At 37.1% G+C, this 19,346-nt stretch overlaps 1 protein-coding gene across 1 annotated transcript in view; it reads right to left on the reverse strand.

The window, feature by feature from the left end:
- HSD17B12 (hydroxysteroid (17-beta) dehydrogenase 12) overlaps window positions 1–19,346 on the reverse strand; it is a 160,448-nt gene that overhangs the window by 36,426 nt on the left and 104,676 nt on the right. The window contains exons 5-6 of the mRNA XM_012655324.1: window positions 7,960–8,024; window positions 7,078–7,122 (exon numbers count right to left, since the gene is read on the reverse strand). Of these exons, the coding sequence (XP_012510778.1) occupies window positions 7,078–7,122; window positions 7,960–8,024 (110 nt within the window). The remainder of the gene's footprint in view (window positions 1–7,077; window positions 7,123–7,959; window positions 8,025–19,346) is intronic.

A 19,346-nucleotide genomic window follows, 5' to 3' on the forward strand; every position in this document is an offset into this window, starting at 1 on the left:
ATAATCCCTCAACTAAATACAATTATTAATAGATTGCTGAACAGAGATTATTCTCATGGATTTTCAAATTAATAGAGGGCTCCCCCTACTGGTACCATGTCACATGCCAGAGGAAAATCCATATAAGAAAAAGAAAACAAATGCTTCATCCACCTGTCTCTCCACTCAAACATTTATCATCTACTCCAAAACAAAGCATTAGGCACTTCGGCCTAAGTGAAATAGTATTAGGAAAAAAAATTAGCTTTTCAAAAGCATGCAAAGGGCTTCATTCTCTGATTCTGATTTCACAGAATCATGGGGGTAGAAGATACTATAGTCTGAATGTTTGTGGTTTCCCGCATTCATATGCTGAAATCTAATGCCCAATGCAATGGTATCAGAGGTGGGGCATTTGGGAGATGATTACATCACAAAGGCTCCACCCTCATGAATAGGATTATTGATCTTAAAAAAGAGGCTCAAGAGAGCTTGCTTGCCCCTTCTGCCATGAGACAACACAGCAAGAAGGTGCCATCTGTGAGGAACGGGGCCTTCACTAAATACTGAATCTGCTGAAGCACTGATCTTGGACTTCGCAGCCTCAGAACTGTGAGAAATAAGTTTCTGTTCTTCATAAGCTACCCAGTCTAAGGTATTTTGTTAGAGCAGCCCAAACGGACTAAGACGAGATTGATTTAGTCAATGCCATTCTAATCCCTCACCTTCACCAAGCAGTTGGAGTAGACTGAACACCTGGAGTCCCCTGAAACAGGGGAACTCTAACTCAAATGCTTAAAAGGGCCAGGCAAGGAACGTAAATTAGGGAGATAAACGATAGGGCCTAGTGGGAATGTGGTGATCTGGAGAGTTGCAGGCCTAACTGCTTATGCTATTCAGAAGCTACTCAGCTCTAGTCACTTGCTGCCATGCAGTAATTCAGGTCTGTGTTACCCAATTTTCAGATTTTTCCTCAGAGAAGTTAGAAATTTGGATGTGAAATTTCCTAATTTTGAAAACTGAGCCAACCAGAATATGTCAACAGGCCCATCTGGCCAACAGACCATTGCTTTGCAACCTCTGACCCAGAATCAGAAAGGGAACTCACCTACCCATTCCACTTCTGGCAGATCCAAAGATTAGAAGATCTCACAATGTACTTCAGTGTATATATCAATTGAGCCAAGTTCGACCTTCTAGGGCCACATAAAATCAGTGCGATCCTTATTCCCAAAGAACTTGAATTTTCAGTTTTTAAGATTCATTTATTTCTTCAAAAAACATTTGTTGTACACCTGACATGTGAGGCCCAGGGCTAGGACAGAAAGCAGGAAAGGGAAAGGACATGGTACCAACCCTCGCAGTGCTTACAATCTGTAGAGAGGCTCAAAAGTGAAAGAGTGACTCAATCTAACAGAGGCTGTAAACTAAAATCAAAATGCTCAGTGAAGGGCAGACAGGCAGTGTGCAATGGAACCGCATGAATGAGAGACCTAATCCAGTCTGGAGGTGTCATGAAGGCTCCCTACCCAACCCACCTCTAATAAAACATGGTTTCAAGTCCCCATCTTGGTTGAATATCTATGAAGGAAGAACTAAATTACAACTGCCTGCTTGAGATTCTTCTTCCCCAAGCCCCTATAAAGAGAACAAAACTCAATGGTATTTTGCTATAAGTGGAGGTTGTTAAAATATTTTACTTTGGGCCACGCCCCCAATCATTTTCTTCTCTGTGCTAAGGAAGTTAATAAGAAAGGTCAAAACACCCCCACTATTTGTCAGAAAGGCCAGGATATATCCTAAGAGGTGCAGCTGTAGGCAGGGCCATTCTCTAGCTTCTAGCCTATTCACCAAACCCAGCAGCAGCTGCAGAGTTCAGTATCATTTGCAGGAGTGGTTTTCCAACCTTTCCGTAGGGTCTGCAGGCAGCTCAGCTAATATTATTTGGGCAGTGCTCATGTGTAAAGAAGTGAAGAGTTCGTGGTCTCTTGAGGTCCGAAAATTATGATTAAAGGAATCAAAGAACAGCCTGGCCCAGAGAGGGAAGACAACCCCCAAATTTGCTAGGTGTTAAAACAAGTTATCTCAAATCAGAAACAAACGGTACAAACAAGATCCATTTTAGAACTTGTCTTTGGATTGATGTGAAAATCAGTATATAACCTGTTTGAAATTAGACCTATATTGGCCTGCCTCTGCAACTGTGGTACTTCTCCAATTTTCCGTGATTTCTCTGATCGTATATCAATAGCAGTTCAACAATTTCATTAGCAAACTCTCTATTTTGGGATGGAAATCCCTCCGGGCATAAAACTGGAACTGTTTTAGAAAAGTGTGGTTCAATACCTTGAGGTTTGTCTCTAAACTCCACCATTTCTGGTGTGAAGGTCATCGCTTTTGATGAAAAATAAGACTTAGATTTTAATCACAGAGCATCTGTAATCATAAGAAGAAAACCCTATCTATAAGGACTTCTCTTACAGTTGAGACTGATCTACCTGCCATATTGATCACCTAAAAAGAATTTCTACATCACTTAACTTCTCTGCAGAGAACAAGAACAAGACTAAATTTATTCCTCAAGGATTTGAGAGCAAAACTGGAAAAGCAGGCAAGAAGGCTTCTAAACATCCCTGGTAAAGGGAAAGCCCAGTTAAGCATGCCACTGAGAGAAAGAAATAAACCCAAAACATTAGGTAAGATTAAAAAGTGAAACAATCAAATGGAACTGGAGAGCTAAATGGCCTGGAAGAGCTGTTTATGATTAAACACCAGGGCTAGGCCGGGCGTGGTGGCTCACATCTATAATCCTAGCACTCTGTGAGGCAGAGGCGGGAAGATTGCTTGAGCTCAGGGGTTGGAGACCATTTTGAGCAAGAGTGAGACCCCGTCTCTACCAAAAATAGAAAAAAACCCAGCCGGGTATTGTGGCACATGCCTGCAGTCCCAGCTAACTGGGAGGCTGAGGCAGGAGGATCTCTCTTGAGCCCAAGAGTCTGAAGTTGCAGTGAGCTACGATGATGCCGCTGCACTCTACTCAGGGCGACAGAGTGAGACTCTGTCTCAACGACAACAACAAAAAAAACCAAGGAAACTGAACAACCCTCCTCACGACTACCCCCCAAATTTACAAAAAAAAAGGAAAACTGTTTCTCAACATTTAGGAACCAAACGGAAAATGTTTATGTTTCTCTCTCTCATCATATATCCATGTATATATGATTACAAACTATTTATTAAATGTATATAGAGAAGTGACTGGAAAGGAATACATTAAAAAAAAAAAAAACCAAACATCAGGGCTATTCTGATTAATATTTCTTCCCCAATATTCCTCTGGACCACATGGCCACCACTTTATCTGGCGAAGACCTGTAATTCCTTTGGTCTCAGGATATTTCATTTTTATCATTCTTCTACTGGAATGTGGGACTTATGTGATTTCTATAATCATCTGACCTACTAATCCAGGACAGGAACACGTGGACCTGAAGGAATGTAAAGCCAGGTCATTCAATGCTCAGGGCACAGCACAGACTTATAACAAGAAGCAGGGGCCCTATCCAGCAAACATCTCCAAATTAGGGGAACAAACCCAAACCTTCAAGGGCAAGCTGACTTTACCAGTCTCTCCTTAGCCTGTTATTCACTATCATGTGGTTTGGTGAGAAGATAAAACTTGGACCAACACTGATGGTGAGAAGTGGTCTTCTGTATATATGACTTTTTCAGTGAATTCATTATGGCATTGGGCTGCAGACATCCATACCCTAGTTCCCCTGATGTCCAGCTACCATAAAACCTTCGAAGATTTGGTAGCCAGACCAGTCTTCATCTTTTTTTTAAGTTACCCTAAGGCTCCAAACAGCCATTGCTACTGAAAATGTGGTCCTGGTCCTGGGAACATAGCACAGTCAACTAAAGAACAATAGGCACAATTCATCCAAATGTACTACAGGGCAAATCATAGCAGCACCAAAGAGCCCTAAACCTGGGAGGGTCACACACAAAAGGTAGGACGCCTTTCTCTCAGTATGAATAAGATAAACACATATACCACAAAACATATATTGCTATGTCACTCTCCCACTAGAACTGCCTTTCTACAACATAGATTGGATCACACCTTACTTCTGTTTGAAGGCTTTCTATGGCTCTCCATGCTTCGGAGCCCAGCACGAGGTCCTGTACAATCATGCTTTTCCTCTTCTTGCCTGCTGGTTAGTCACTGCACATCGCTTGCCCCCACTGCTCCAACTCAAACAATTTTCATAGCTGAATGGTCACTAGCAAACTGTGTTCAGAGATGACAACTACATTGATCTTGCCTATAGGACAACAAAAACTAATCAGCTATCCTCCAGATGGTATTACTTCCATGATCCATTTATTCTACGAGTCAAGAGTTTTGAATTGTTTTCCATTAAAAGTGCACATCACAAAGGTACAAGAAAATTCAGTCTCATATTAAAGATAAATTAAGGGATGATTATTTGGCTTAATGAAGAAATATTTTAAATAGCAATCTCCCTTAATACTTTAAAAATGCGATTTAGTTTGGAAGAAAAACAGCTTACGTACAAAAATTTGAAGCACATATCCAGTTCTTCTGCCAATGATACTTCCTATCAATATGGCTCACAAGTGTTTAATAAATTACCGTTTGTCTCCACTAACTCATTTCATAGGAACACATGCATATGACAACGTGAAAAAAGAAAGAGGAGGAGGAAGAATGAAGACGTGGGAGAAGCACTTTATAATTTGTCAAGATATTAGGAATGATACCTCATTTTTGTTTCATCATTTTGTTAAAAAACTGAAAGATACTCTGTGGTGCTTTTGGATCTGTGCTGTTTTAGTCACACCTTCCCTTTTGCACTGTTTGGTCTTTACGCAGGGGCATGATGTGAGGACCACTGCACATGCTGATCTGTGCTCAGACGCTGCTTGAAGGATGCTGTCTGTGCCCATGGAGCACAGCGGGCCGACTGATTCCCGCAGATTAAGGGCAGGACCGTGGCCTTTTATCATTAGTATTCTGTAGACTGCCAACCAAAAATGCATGTTCCAGGAGACAGAGGGGGCCAGTGTTTTACACTATAAGAGTGAAAAAAACCACAAAAGTGCAGACAAGCAGGAGGTTATAAGAGAAAATACTAATGGATATACAGTAAAACCCTTACACAGTTTTCTGACATAAGAGTTAAAATTATCAGGAGACTAATTTTAGCTAATATTAGTAATCCTATAAAACAAAATTGAAACACTTGAACATATTTTATCATTAACTCAGTACAATATATTATGAAACACAGGCACATTGATTTAACACTCATTAGTTTCAAGCATTTGGCCAAATGTACCAGCAAAGGTATATCAAAATAGCAGTACATATCGGTCATTTCAAAAGGCAAAAATCACAAAATATGTAAATTGTAGGCTAGAAGTGATATTAATTTCGATCGAAAAACTTTGCTTGCTAAAAAATAAGGTCATAGTTGCAAACGTTTACTAAAAATGTTTATCAGTCCTGAGTTTAACAACAACAATAACATTTTGAGAGCCCTCACTGTATGATGTGGGCACTATTCTAAGAGCTTTATACACATTACCTTGTTTAATGCCTCACAACTGTGTGAGGCAAAGAGAATTATCATCCTCAATTAACAGATGGAAAACTAAAGTACATAGGTTAAGTAATTTTCCCAAGGTCCAATATAACTAGTAAATGGTAGAGTTATTTAATTAACTTGAAGGCTCATATGGATTATTAAAGAATAATTGCATTTATATAAATATGCTAAGAAAATACCTTTGAAACTATACAGATATATTCATATTAACCATGTTTTAAAAGCATCAATGTTGTGCATGTAGGTCTTGCTGCATGGTTCCACTAGTAACTCATTTACCTCACTTAAACTGAATCTTCCATGACAAAAAATACTTGGTTAATACGACAAAGGAAAAGATACAGTGGGAGTGATTGCTTGTTTTACAAAATTGTCATTTAATTCATTTACAGTACCTTTAAGTAGCAAGCTACCAAATGTTATTTGTCTTCTAAAATTGAATTAACGCTTTTAAACCACATATATGTCACACAGGCATGTATGTATGCATAGCCATACATGAAAAATCGGGCAAGGCATAAGATTGTGTTCTTGGATTTGAAATCAACATGAAAGAGATATTTATAGTTTCTCTCAGGACATGGAAACACAAGAAAAATTTTTCTTTAAACGTTCACAACAGAGAAAAAGACCACAATGCCATAAAGTGAAAATTAATAATTAAATTCTTATTTATATTTATCTGGTCAGTTCTAATAGTTTTGAGTTAAACACTTTTTGATTTCCTTAAATAAACTAGTATATATGAGTAATTGAAAATGGATTTGGCTTTCTATAGGTATGTTCAAATTTAAAGTATCTGACACTACCCGTGGAAATTCTGTCTCAGGCAATATTTTTCACTGCTCTGGTATGTGTAATCAAGGTATGGTATCTTTTTGTAGTTACTGTTAAAACATAAAGAAAAATGTGTGTTAAGATGTTTATGTTTGCTACATATTCTTTCTTTTGGCAGATAGTGACTGTGCTGTCTTTGGCATATAAAGCTACATAGCTATAAAGCATGCTTAGCAACTAGTTATTATGTGTGGCTTACAAAAATCACCCTTGTTACTTTATAGTCCCATATTCTCCATACACTGCTTCACCACAACATTTACCAACTCAAATGTATCACAGGGGAGACAAAATGGAAATAATTTATCAGCGATGAATAGCATGTGGATGAAATCTTTGTAAAAATGAATCTCTGGCCTAAGTTGGTTTTTGTAGACCCTGTGCCTACCACAGTATTTGTATATAGAAGGCATTTAATAACTGTTCAGTTTTTAAAAAGCAAAATAATACAGACACCTGTTTGGTGTTCAGTTCTTTCTACTTTCTGAGGACATAAGTAAACAGACCACTGGAATATATACACACATCTAAACAAGAGTAGACTGAAGTGAACGAGCTGATTATGTTACTGTTTTTGAATACAAAGAGCCAAAAAATGATGGCATATTTATAAGAAGCTGCTTACCTTACAAACTGAAAGAACATTAATATTTATCAGTTTCTTGATGATCTGTAAAAAACAATTAATAATTTTATATAGATTTCACCACAAAAGTGACCATACTAGATACATACTTAAGTAATCTAGAGACGCATTGAAAGTCTCCCCAGATATTACAGAGACCTTGCAAAATGACAAGAGTTGAGGTGCAGAGGCAGATTTTATTTTACTCTCAGTGTTACAGCATTTTTCTAACAAGAGTAAATATGCAAAACCAAGGAATATGTGAAAGTAAAACCTGGAAGCAAAAAGACACATTAAATCTAAAATAAATAGAACACTTTGCAATTTCCTCTCTGCTAATATGGAGAGTAGAAATTCTTGAACCTAAGATTTTCTATAATATAAAAAAATTTACATAGTCCTTCAATGATATGCTTTTCTAGTTTTCAGTAAAGGATTATGCACACAGCAAGGATGTAGCTTTCATTTTGGTAGAGCTAGTTTACCTGAATCAACCACGTTGTTATACATTAACATACCTGCAATTTTTAAATTGATGTTTAAAATCATTACTTAAAGTAGAGCTGTTTTGCTATAATACAAATAAAAATAAAACTAAAGCTATTATTGAACCTGGCACTGTATAAATGAGGTTGTAAATATTTTCTCATTCAGTCCTTCTAACATCCCTATTTGCCTATTTTATAAGCAAGGAAACTGAGAGTAAGTATGGTTAGGATCATCCCCAGGGGTACTCAGGTACCCCTGAGTAGAAGACTCAGGGTGTGAACCTCAGGCAGTTGGAATCTAGGGCTCGTAGTCTGAATCATTATACCACATTGTCTCACCAAGAAGACCTGCATATGTTATTTTTGCTACCATAATATACAAAGAAAGACTTACATTGTCCAAGTCAGGAACGTCCAGAAAGTATTCAGGATATTCATATGCCATTCCCACATTGTTCACTGAAATAGGATAAGATCATTAGCTAATATATATATATTTTAAAGATTTATTGAAATAATGGCATTAAAGATATCAAGGCTAAAATGATACATACAATTATGTAAAATGCCATTTATGGCTGGAGTAACCTTTCCCATACCTTTCTATCCCAAATCTATCCATCCTTAAAAGTCAGGTTCAAATGTCTCTTCTTTCCTTAAGCCTTTCTGTACCTATCATCCAACTCTGACAAAAGAACTTATACTTGCCTCTCACTTTTCATAGCCCCTTGGGATATGTGTATTCTATACCTCTGTAATAAGTCATTTGTAGGTATTACTCTAGATCTTAAATTTTCATAGTGTACTAGAAAGAAGAGAGAGAACTGTGGCATAGAAAACTTGAAACTTGAGTTACTAGTTATAACTGTTTTCAGAAAATGCACAAATTGGGACAGGTCATGTACAATATGCATCTCTGTTCATCTCTAAAATGAGAACTCATTTAATTATTCGACAAATATTTACTATACACTTTTGGGCAAGACATGCTAGGAACCAAAAAAAGGAGGGGGAAAAAAGTTTTGGTGTCATAACATATAATCTAGTAGGAAGAGAAAGGCACTCAACAAAAAGAATCAAACAATTATTTCATTACAGTGTAGAGTGCCAGGGGAGCCTCTCTCTGAAAAGCCTGACTTCATCTGGGAAGTGAGAGAGAAGGCATTGTTCTGGTGGCCAAGAGAGTAGGTCACACCAAATATCTTTAAACAACCATCTATCAAAAGTTGAGGTGATGTCTTAATTTTCCTCACAGCCCTTCCCCCCATTCGCAATCACCTAACCTAAGTTTGGGGCTATAAGACAATTGACAAGATATGAATAAATTTATATATAATTAGGTATATAACTTTAATACTCAAATATCCTATGGTTTTCCCTAGCCCTGGAAAGACAAAGACAAACCTAGAATAAAGAACATTTGCAGGAATCAAAAAATAAATAAAATATCTTGGAATTTAACTAAATAAATAACTCATGAAAGGCATTATCTATCTAGCTATCTATCTACATTTAATCATCACAACAGCCCTATTAGGTAGTTCTTATTATTATTTCCCTTTTACATATTAGAAAACTGAAATTCAAAGCAGTTAAATAACTTGCCCAAGGTCATAGAGCAAAGTAGGCCAGGATTCAAACTCAGGAAATTTGACTTCAGATTCTAGGCTCTTAACCACTACATTAAAGCATTCATATACCTTCATCTAGTATTCAACTCAGAAGAAGAAAATCAGTAATAATTGGATAATAAACAGAAATCTGATAGCAATGTTTAATAAAATTGTGAAGTATTTTTAAAAAGAGAGGTTTTGGTTGCAAAAAGATAATGAAATTATGATCTGTCTGCTCAGGCTTATAAGGAATTGTGCTAGATAAACCTGATAGTAGTAATAGCAACTTTTGAATAGACTAACAAAATTAATAGTTCAAAGGAACTCAATAAGGGCTCTAAATTTAACTGCAAGCCAGTCACTTGAGGCTGTGAGTCTCAAGATTCTACTTGCAAAATTCGGTCAGGATGGCTTGAACAATAGCACTGAAATCTGTCTGACAATATGTAGGCAAAGGATGATGGCAAAGCAAACTGTATTTAATTAGTACTCATACTCATTTCAATAGGGATAGTATCAAAACATAATTAATAACAGCAGGTCCAAATCCATTTTTATTTTATTCAATAGGTTCTCAACCCACCAGGGGTCCTAAGAATCAATACTATAAATGATCTATTAACTACTAAGCCAAAATTAGTTGAAGGTAAAGCTTTATGTTCATTTGACTTTGCTTTAACTACCATAGAATTATAAAGGACAAATAATTTATTTAGGGTATAACTAAGAGAAACAGCAACACTCAAAATACCTGCTAAAATGTTGCATATAAACAAAATATTCTTTACAAAGTCAGTTTAAGATAGCAGAATCCTCAAAGAAAGGCTTTGCCAAATTGTAACATTCTTCAGGATCAAAAAAAAAATCCGTCACATACAGCAAACTCTATCTCCCTCCACTCTTCCAAATCTAGAAAACTTACTTTCTTTGGATTTCTTTCTAGCCCATGGAAGTATTAATGCTATATTTTAAAATGCTAAGGAAGAGTTGAAGAGTATAATTATAAATCTTTTAAAGCCCAGATTGGTTTTATAAAAATAAAATCTGAAAACTTTGTAAGCAGCAGTTGACTTTGTAATCTTAACACGTACAAGTACAAAGTTAAGCTAAGAAAGTCCACGAATAACTAAGCAAGCAGCAGTGTTATTCTGGTTAAGGCTGTATTAACAATACAGAGTCTTCAGATCTGTCTATGCTAATTGAGCAAAGAAAAGCTATCAAAGCTATCTATTCACACAATGGAAATGTGAACATCTATTTAACATAGCTCTATAAGAAAACATGTTCAACTAGAAAGCTTCTGTACAGCTACAGAAACAATCAACAAAGCAAAGAGACAACCTGTTGAATGGGAAAACATTTGCAAATTATTCATCTGACAAAAGACTAATATCTAGAATATCAAGGAATTCAAACAACTCAATAGTAAAAAATCAAATAATCCCATTAAAAAGTGAGCAAAGAATATGAATAGACATTTCTCAAAAGAAGATATACAAATGGCCAACAGGCATATGAAAAAATGCCTAACATCACTAATCATCAGGGAAATGCAAACAAAACCACAATGAGATATCATTTTACCCCAGTTAGAACAGCTATTATCAAAAAGACAAGAAATAACGGATGCTGGCGAGGATACAGAGAAAAGGGAATTCATATACGCTGTTGGTAGGAATGTAAATTAGTACAGCCACTATGGAAAACAGCATGGAGGTTTTTCAAAAAACTAAAAACAGAACTACCATACAATCCAGCCACCCCACTACTAGATATTTATCCAAAGGAAAAGAAATCAATATATCAAAAAGATACCTGCACCCCATGTTTATCATAGCACCAGTCACAATAGCCAAGATATGGAATCAACCTAAGTGCCTATTAACAAATGAATGGATAAAGGAAATGTGATATATATATACAACAGAATACTATTCGGCCATAAAAAAGAATAAAATCATGTCATTTGCAACAACATGCATGGAACTGGAGATCATTATGTTAAGTGAAAAAAGCCAGGCACAGAAGGACAAATATCGCATGTTCTCACTCATATGTGGGAGCTAAAAAAAAAGTAGATCTCATGGAGATAGAGGGTAGAATGATAGATACCAGAGGTAGGGAAGGACGTGTGGATGGTATGGGGGTGGGGGGATGAAGAGGGGTTGGTTATTACAGAGGGATGTGAAAAATAAAAAAAAAAAAAAATTTAAAAAAAATGAAAAAAAAAGAGGTTGGTTAATGGGTGCACGTATACAGTTAGATAGAAGGAATAAGTTCTCATGTTTGATAGCAGAGTAGGTGACTATAGTTAACAACAATGTATTATATATTTCAAAATAGCTAGAGGATAGGACCTGAAATGTTCCCAACACATAGAAATGATAGGCACTTGAGGTGATGGATACTCTAAATACCCTAACTTGATCATTAAACATTCTATGCATGTAACAAAATATCACATGTATCCCATAAATATGCACAAATATATCAATAAAAAAAGAAAACGTTAAACGCTGAGAACTTTAGACCAAAGAAACAAATGATATCACTAGAAGGGCTATGCTTTTATAACCAAAAGTACACACAATAAAACAATGTTACAGCTGGAATAGGCCATTCAGAGTATTGTGTCCAGTTTTATGAGGGGAAGTATATGGCAAGGTCACACTGGCAATTTGTCCTATACTAGAGATTAGGACTCTTAAATCCCTTCCTGCTTTATTAGTTCTACCTTTTGTTTGTGGAATGTATGCTATTCATAATCTCCCCACCATAGGTAATCATTTTAGAGTGCTATTACTTTTTTTTTTTTTTTTGAGACAAAAGTCTTGCTCTGTCACCTGGGCTAGAGTGCTGTGGTGTCAGCCTAGCTCACAGCAACCTCAAACTCCTGAGCTCAAGCAATCCTACTGCCTCAGACTCCCGAGTAGCTGGGACTACAGACATGCGCCACCACATCCAGCTAGTGTTTTCTATTTTTAGTAGAGATGAGGTCTCGCTCTTGTTCAGGCTGGTCTCAAACTCCTGCCCTCAAGCAATCCTCCCGCCTCTGCCTCCCAGAGTGCTAGGATTACAGGTGTGAGCCACTGTGCCCAGCCAAGGATGCTATTACTTAAGAGTATAGAGCAAAACAACTGTTGCTCTCAAACGGTTATTTCCATAAACAGCAGAATAGTGCAAATCTTTTGGAAAAGGCGAACGCATTGCAATTTTATTTTGAGACATTAGGTGGCAGCAATAGCCAAACAGCAGGCTGAAAGCCTTCAGGGAACTGCAAAAGGAAGAGAACAGGCTTTGGGTGGGAGTGAAGGATGAAAATACTCCCATTGTAATTAAATCTCATTAAACGCCATGCCATCTCTACATATTACAGGATTCATTATAGGATTCACCAAACCAAACAATGCCACAAGTTGTTCCAACATTATTCAGATAGTTGAAAATCTCCTCTAAATGGTAGCATCTTAAATTAGCATTAAACATGTTTACTAGTGAGGTTGATTGAATTCTTCAAGTGAGGCACCAGAGACAGATTGAAATTTTTTTTTCCAGTGACTTGCAAACCCCTTTGTAACACACTACGTCTTTCAGAAAACAAAGGGTGTCTGTGTAATTGCAGAATTTCCACCAGTATCCCAGTAATCACTGAAGGACCTTGTACAGTAATAAAATCTTTCCTATCGGTTTCTGACTGGAGTTCTAAGACCGGGAAGAGCACATGAGAAGGGAGAGACAGAGAACAGAGGTGAAGATAGATCAAGAACAAGGACAAGGGAAGTCGAAAGGGAAGGTGGTGGCAGGCAGAGGAGCCATCCCCTAGAGCTGATCCTGGCAGGGAGGAGCTGACAGTAAGCTGTGCTGAGCCAGGCTCTCCTCCGCCCCCAGCCACAACTTCACAAACACTAATATTGATACAGTGCTGCATTTTAAAGACTCAGAAAATCCATGGAGTAATTCTGAATGTTTTATAAATATATATTCTAAATTACATCATACTACCTTTTAAAAATCATTGCCACAGCTCTACTTAAAAAAACAAAAGAATATACATAAGATTTCTGTTTCTTCTAAGTTCATTTGCTGCTGATCTCACTGGACTTTGAATCCTCTATCATAACCAGCTGCTCTAGAGATATAATGATGTCATCAGAAAATTAGATTTTTAGTATATGGGTTGGGCACGAGAAGCAAATAACAATAAAGTACTAGAAATTAAAAATCCATTTGAACAAACACAATAATAACAGATACGGGTAACCCAACACAGACCACCTTCGACCTGCTTCTCTTTCCAGATTAAAGACATAAGAAATTAAGGTGGTTTAAAAATACTTTGTCTAATGGTTGGACTTCCCAATATATTAATATATATAAAATAATGCAAAGTATTCTACATTTCACCAAAGCAGAAAATGTTAACATTTCAGTCACATTTATGGTTATACACACTAATCCAGTTCCAACACTCACATTAGAGTTCATTAATAAAAACTCATTTGAAAAGAATGCTGTCACCTCATTGTATTTAAAAATAAACTGAATTTTTAAAATGTAGACTTCAGTAATAGTATATATACCAAAATTGGGGGAAACCCTTCCTGTCTTAACTTAAATTTTTGAGCTAAAAGGGCACAGATTTCAGAGTCCAATAGACCCAGGATTCAGTCCTGGCTCCACTACCACCAGCTCCTACAAGAGGCAAATGATTTCACCCTGATAAACCTCAGTTTCCTCATTGTCCTTATATACAAAATAGAGATAATAATTCAAGGATTACATAAAATAATATGCATAAAATCTTTAACCCAATGCTTGGAACATAGTAATACGTTAATAAATGGAGGAGGAGGAGGAGTTGTTATTTTTGTGTGGTCATTTATTCAACAAAAATTTATTGAACTCCTAGTTTGTGCCCAACACAAAGTGCCCTGCTTGTAAATACCTAAGTGGAGAGACCAACACCTAAGTGGAGAGATACTTCTGAAAGACAGAGCTCTGGGCAACAGTTAACCAGAATAGTTGTTTATACTGATTAAATTTCTCCTAATTGCTCCTCTACCCTCTTTATTTCATTCAAGTAGATCTATCTAGTTTTACAGTCTATAGAGAGAGTTTGGAAAGTGATGAAAATTCCTTCTTTGCCTTATTTAACATATTGCTGTAGCTAGCACATGTTCATACTCTGACAGATGATATTTGGAACACCATGTAAAACATTTTGCAAACTTTACAGTTTTCATATACTTGTGAGTAGCAATTTCCAAATAAAAGAGAGTTTACAAAGCTTTAAATTTGGAGTGCCTTTAATCAGAAATTGAAAAATTAAGATTGAGTCAGAAGCAACATAACAGAACATTTCATTTCCACTGTTTAATAATAAATGGCTATGTGATACTCATTACAAAACTAGGTAAGATTTGCCATACATAAAATTAGAAAAGGGGGTGAGGAAAGAAGGATGACATGAGGTTGGTAGTTAAATGTTAGCCGAGAGGAAGAACATTTATCAATTTCATGACTTATGGTTCTACTTACATTTCTGAAATCACAAAGCTAATTATCCAGTTTTAAGTTAAAGGTTCTGCTTTAACTAATACCATTAGTGGTTTTTTGAGCAAAAAGAAATAAATTTGGATTCTAAAACTTTTATGCTCACTTTACAAATCCAATCTCAGTCAACACATCTAATGGAACTACAAGACACTATACTTAGTCTAATAATGTTTCTGATGAATCTCCTGGTGTGTGTACATACACACATACACATATATATGGATAGATAGGTAGGCAGATAGACAGATAGAAAAATCCATGTACCTATTCTGTTTGCCATGATTGTCTATACCAGGCTTCTGCCTCATTCAACACCAAGGTGTTGAATGCCCTTCCAGCGAAGAAGGGCATTTGTGTCCAGTGATCCAACTGTCTGTCTGAATCTCCACTCGGATTTCTCACAGCCATCTCAATTTTAACATATCCCAAAGCAAAATCATCATTTTCCTCTACAGCATTTGCTCCTGATCCAAAGTTCTCTGTCCTAGGGAAGTCACATCCAGTTGCTCAAGTCAGAACCTGGAAGTTGCTAATTACCAGCTGTCTAATTCTGGACAATGTCTTTAACCTCTGTAACTCTGTTTCTTGTCTGTAAAATGGGCATGGAAATATTAGTATCTACCTTATAGAGTTGTTGAGGATTAAATGAAATTCATTAGCATGGTATCTGACATATAAAAAATACTCACTGCAGGTTGGCAATAATGATTTTAAGATAAAACAAGACTGTTATTATCATTATTCACTCAAGATCTCTGATGAGGACCTTCATCAAAAATAGGTCCTATTTCTATTTCCTTAACATCTCTCTTAGCCAATCCATTTCTATCCGTTCCCACCGCCATCCCATCTTATGCATCATTGCCGAAATAGCCTTACTGGTCTCCTCATACCAAATCTTGCCTTCTTCCACTTGGGAGTCAGAATGAGCCCTCTAAAATGCTTAATATGTTGTCAATTCATGCTTAAAATTCTACAATGGTTTCCCATTGTGCTTCCAATAAAGTCCAAACTTATTAACCTGGTTTTCTAAGACTTTCAAGATCTGGCTCTGCTTAATCTCCAGACTCATCTCTTGCTACTGTCCCCTTTGAAATCCTCGCTCCAGACTCACAGGTCTTCTGTCAGTCCCTCCAACATGCCAAGCACGTTGACTTCAGTGCTTTCGTGCATGCTGTTTCTTCCACCTGGAAACCCTTCCCACATCTCTTCTCCCAACGTTAATTAGGCTTCAGGTTTCGACTTAAACATTACTTTCTCAGGGAGATCATCTGTGAGACCCTTACCCTTCTCAGTAACATACTCTTTCATTATACACAACACATTCTCAAATACTTGTTCAATGGCTATTGTCCATAAAAGCAGAAACAACGTCTGTTTTATTTGGAATTTTACTTGTTTACTGAATTAATATGCAAGTTGATTGAATGAATCAACCAACAAACGGGAAAGGAAAGGTGCTGTATAATGAAAAATTTGTCTGTTCTTTGTTAATGGAATGGAGGTTCTACATCACTGGAATTTCCTGAGTGATAGGAGTGTCTTTGTTATTCATGGCAGGCCCACGATCACACCTGATTTTTTTTTTGAACTTTAAAAAATTAATACATACTAGATGTACATATTTTCAGGGCACATATGTGATCATTTGATATATTCACATAATCAGATCAGGGTAATCGGGATATCCATCACCTTAAACATTTATCCTTTCTTTACGGTAGGAACATTCAAATTATTTTCTTCTAGCTATATTGAAACAATCAACATTAACTGGAGTTATCCTACTGATCTACTGAACACTGGGTCTTATTTCTTCTATCTAAGTGTATATTTGCACCCATTTATTAACCTCTCTTTACCTGCCCCTCCCCACCCTTCCTAACCTCTGGATAACCACCAATCTACTCTCTATCTTCATGAGATCCACATTTTTAGTTCCCACATATGAGTAAAAATAGGCAATATCTGTCTTTCTGTGCTTGGCTTATGTCACTTAACATATTGACCTCCAGTTCCACTGATACTGCTGCAAATGACATGATTTCACTCTTTTTTATGGCTGAATATTCCATGGTGTGTATATACTACATTCTCTTTACCCATTCATCCACAGATGGACATTTACGTTGATTCCATATTTTGGCTATTATGAATAGTACTGTAATAAACATGGGAGTGCAAATATCTCTTTGATATATTGATTTCCTTTCTTTTGGATATATACCCGGCAGTAGAATCAAAATAACTCAAGATGGGGGTTGGTCACCAGAAAGACCAACTATGTGACTAGAGGGCTGGGGCTTTGAGCCAGACCAATCTCCAGAAAAAGGAAGAGGGCTGGAGATTGAGTTAAATCATGTGGCCAGTGATTTAATCAATCATGCCTGCATAATGAAACCCCAATAAAAACTCTGGACACTGAAGCCTCGTGGACCTTCTTTGCTGGTAAACACACGGATGTGCCAAGAAGGTGAGGTGTCCCAACTCCACAAGAAGAAGGCACCAAGGCTCTGTGTTTGGGACCTTCGCAGACCTTGCCCTGTGTGTCTCTTCATTTGGCTGATCCCAATTTATATCCCTCCTAATAATTAGTGTACTTCCCACTGTCATCTTTAGTACAGTGCTTTCTTGAGTTCTATGAATTATTATAGCAACTTATTGACCCTGAAGGGGTCATGAGAACCTACAAATTTGTAGCCAGTTGGTCAAAAGTGCAAGTGACCTGGAGACCCCCAAACTTGTGGCTGGTATCTGAAGGGAGGGTAGTCTTTTTGGGGACTGTGTCCTTGAAACTATAAAGTTTATGCTAACGCTGGGTGGTTAGTGACAGAATTTGATTGTAGTATTACAAAAGGGAAGTTTTGGAAGTGTCCTAAGCCCTTAAAGGGCACAAGAGTTGTATCCTGGCATAACAGAGAAACCCTACCTCCTTCCCAAACCACCATCCTATCACCTAGGATGATAAAATCCTTTCCTATATACCTAGGCTAATAGCCTCTGCCCTTTCTTAAGTCTGAGCCTTTCATACTAGGGCTACAGAAGAAAGGGGTGGGGGTAATATTTCCACATACATGAAGTTTATCTTTGATGCCCTCCCAACTAACTTTATTTTGCCTTTCTGCTCTTCCCCCATCTGAGCACCACACTGATCACCAACCTACCACATAGTTTCCTCTTTAAGCCTTTCCTTCTCCATTTCAAAATGAGTTTCCCATGCCTTTTACTAACTAAAATAGCCATTTTCTCAGGGTGACTGATCCAGCAAGAAGTAAACAGGTAATAAACTGAATAGACTGATCCCAATAAGACATAACTGATAGATGCCATTGGCCCTTTCAGAGGCATTTAAATTTCAAAAGAGGGCAATTTAAAACTAATTTTTAATTAGTAAAGTTCTTGAGAACAACAAGAAGATAATCCATAGCTCTACGTATTTCTAAACCCTCTGAAGAAATAAGACTCTTCTATTTGTAACTTCCTTAATCAACAGGGACTGGGAAGCTGCATAACTTCCTAGCATGCTCAATCTCCCTTCCTTCCACGCAATCCCAGAAAAGTTTTCCTCAGCACAGCTCCTGCAGCCCCTTGGTTCTTTCTCCTAGGCCTACATCTATTCCTCTTTCTTTGATCCTTTGAGGACTGAACTATAAGGAAGCCCTCTCTTGATCCCAAACCAATTAACTAGCAGTTTGCCAACTGGAAGTTAACTAGTCCTTTCCCCAAGAAGCTAATAATACTCTGAGGTCTTGTGTTGAGAAACTTTGAAAACTTTAGTATACACAGAGACAGAGGTGACTGAACTTAACTCTGATGAGTATCTCTGCTCAAACTATCATTTAGTTTAGTAAATATAACATTTACATTCGACCAATCTCTATCCCAGAACATTCTGAGAAACACTAGGTTTTAGGGGAGAAAAATGGAACACAAATGCTTCCCCAAATCCATAAACTTTAATGAGGAAAGCAGAGCATGTCCAAGGATAACAAAGAGTTTGCATTTAGCTGAAAAGGGAAGTACACTAATTAAAAAAATAACTCACCAAGTATATTAGCGGAGCAAGTATCATTTACAAAGGGCATAGGAAGTAAAGAGAATAAAGTCTATTTCAGCTTTGGCAATCAGTGATTCTTTGCAATCAATTGACCTTTATTATATATATACACTGTTGTTAAAATGAGGCCTTTTAATATTCTGGACAATGTACGGATAGGACCAAAAATGTCGATTGCTGACAAATATTCCTGAATACACTAAGCCAGCACGGTAACACAGGCCATCCTATACCAACGGATTCAGATTCTCTTGATTCTACAGCTCATATACACCATGACACTATGGGTGGAGACTTTGAGAGCATTTGGCATGGGGAAATTCTGGTCTGGGATGAATTAAAACTTTGCATAAACCTATGGCTGATTATTTTTAAAATCAAATCACAAACTACGTAACTGTATTTTTCCAAGAGGATCTTTCTACTTCTAGAATAAAGAATCTCGCTCTTTTTTAAAAGTTAAAAAAGTCACAGCAGAATTTGAAAAAAGTATTATCTGTGGCATACTTCAAATCCAAGGCTACTCCTTTGGCCTTGGTAAATTATGTCTCCCTG

The sequence above is a fragment of the Propithecus coquereli genome, unplaced genomic scaffold, assembly GCF_000956105.1.
Source record: "Propithecus coquereli isolate 6110/MARCELLA unplaced genomic scaffold, Pcoq_1.0 Scaffold470, whole genome shotgun sequence".
Taxonomy (NCBI): domain Eukaryota; kingdom Metazoa; phylum Chordata; class Mammalia; order Primates; family Indriidae; genus Propithecus; species Propithecus coquereli.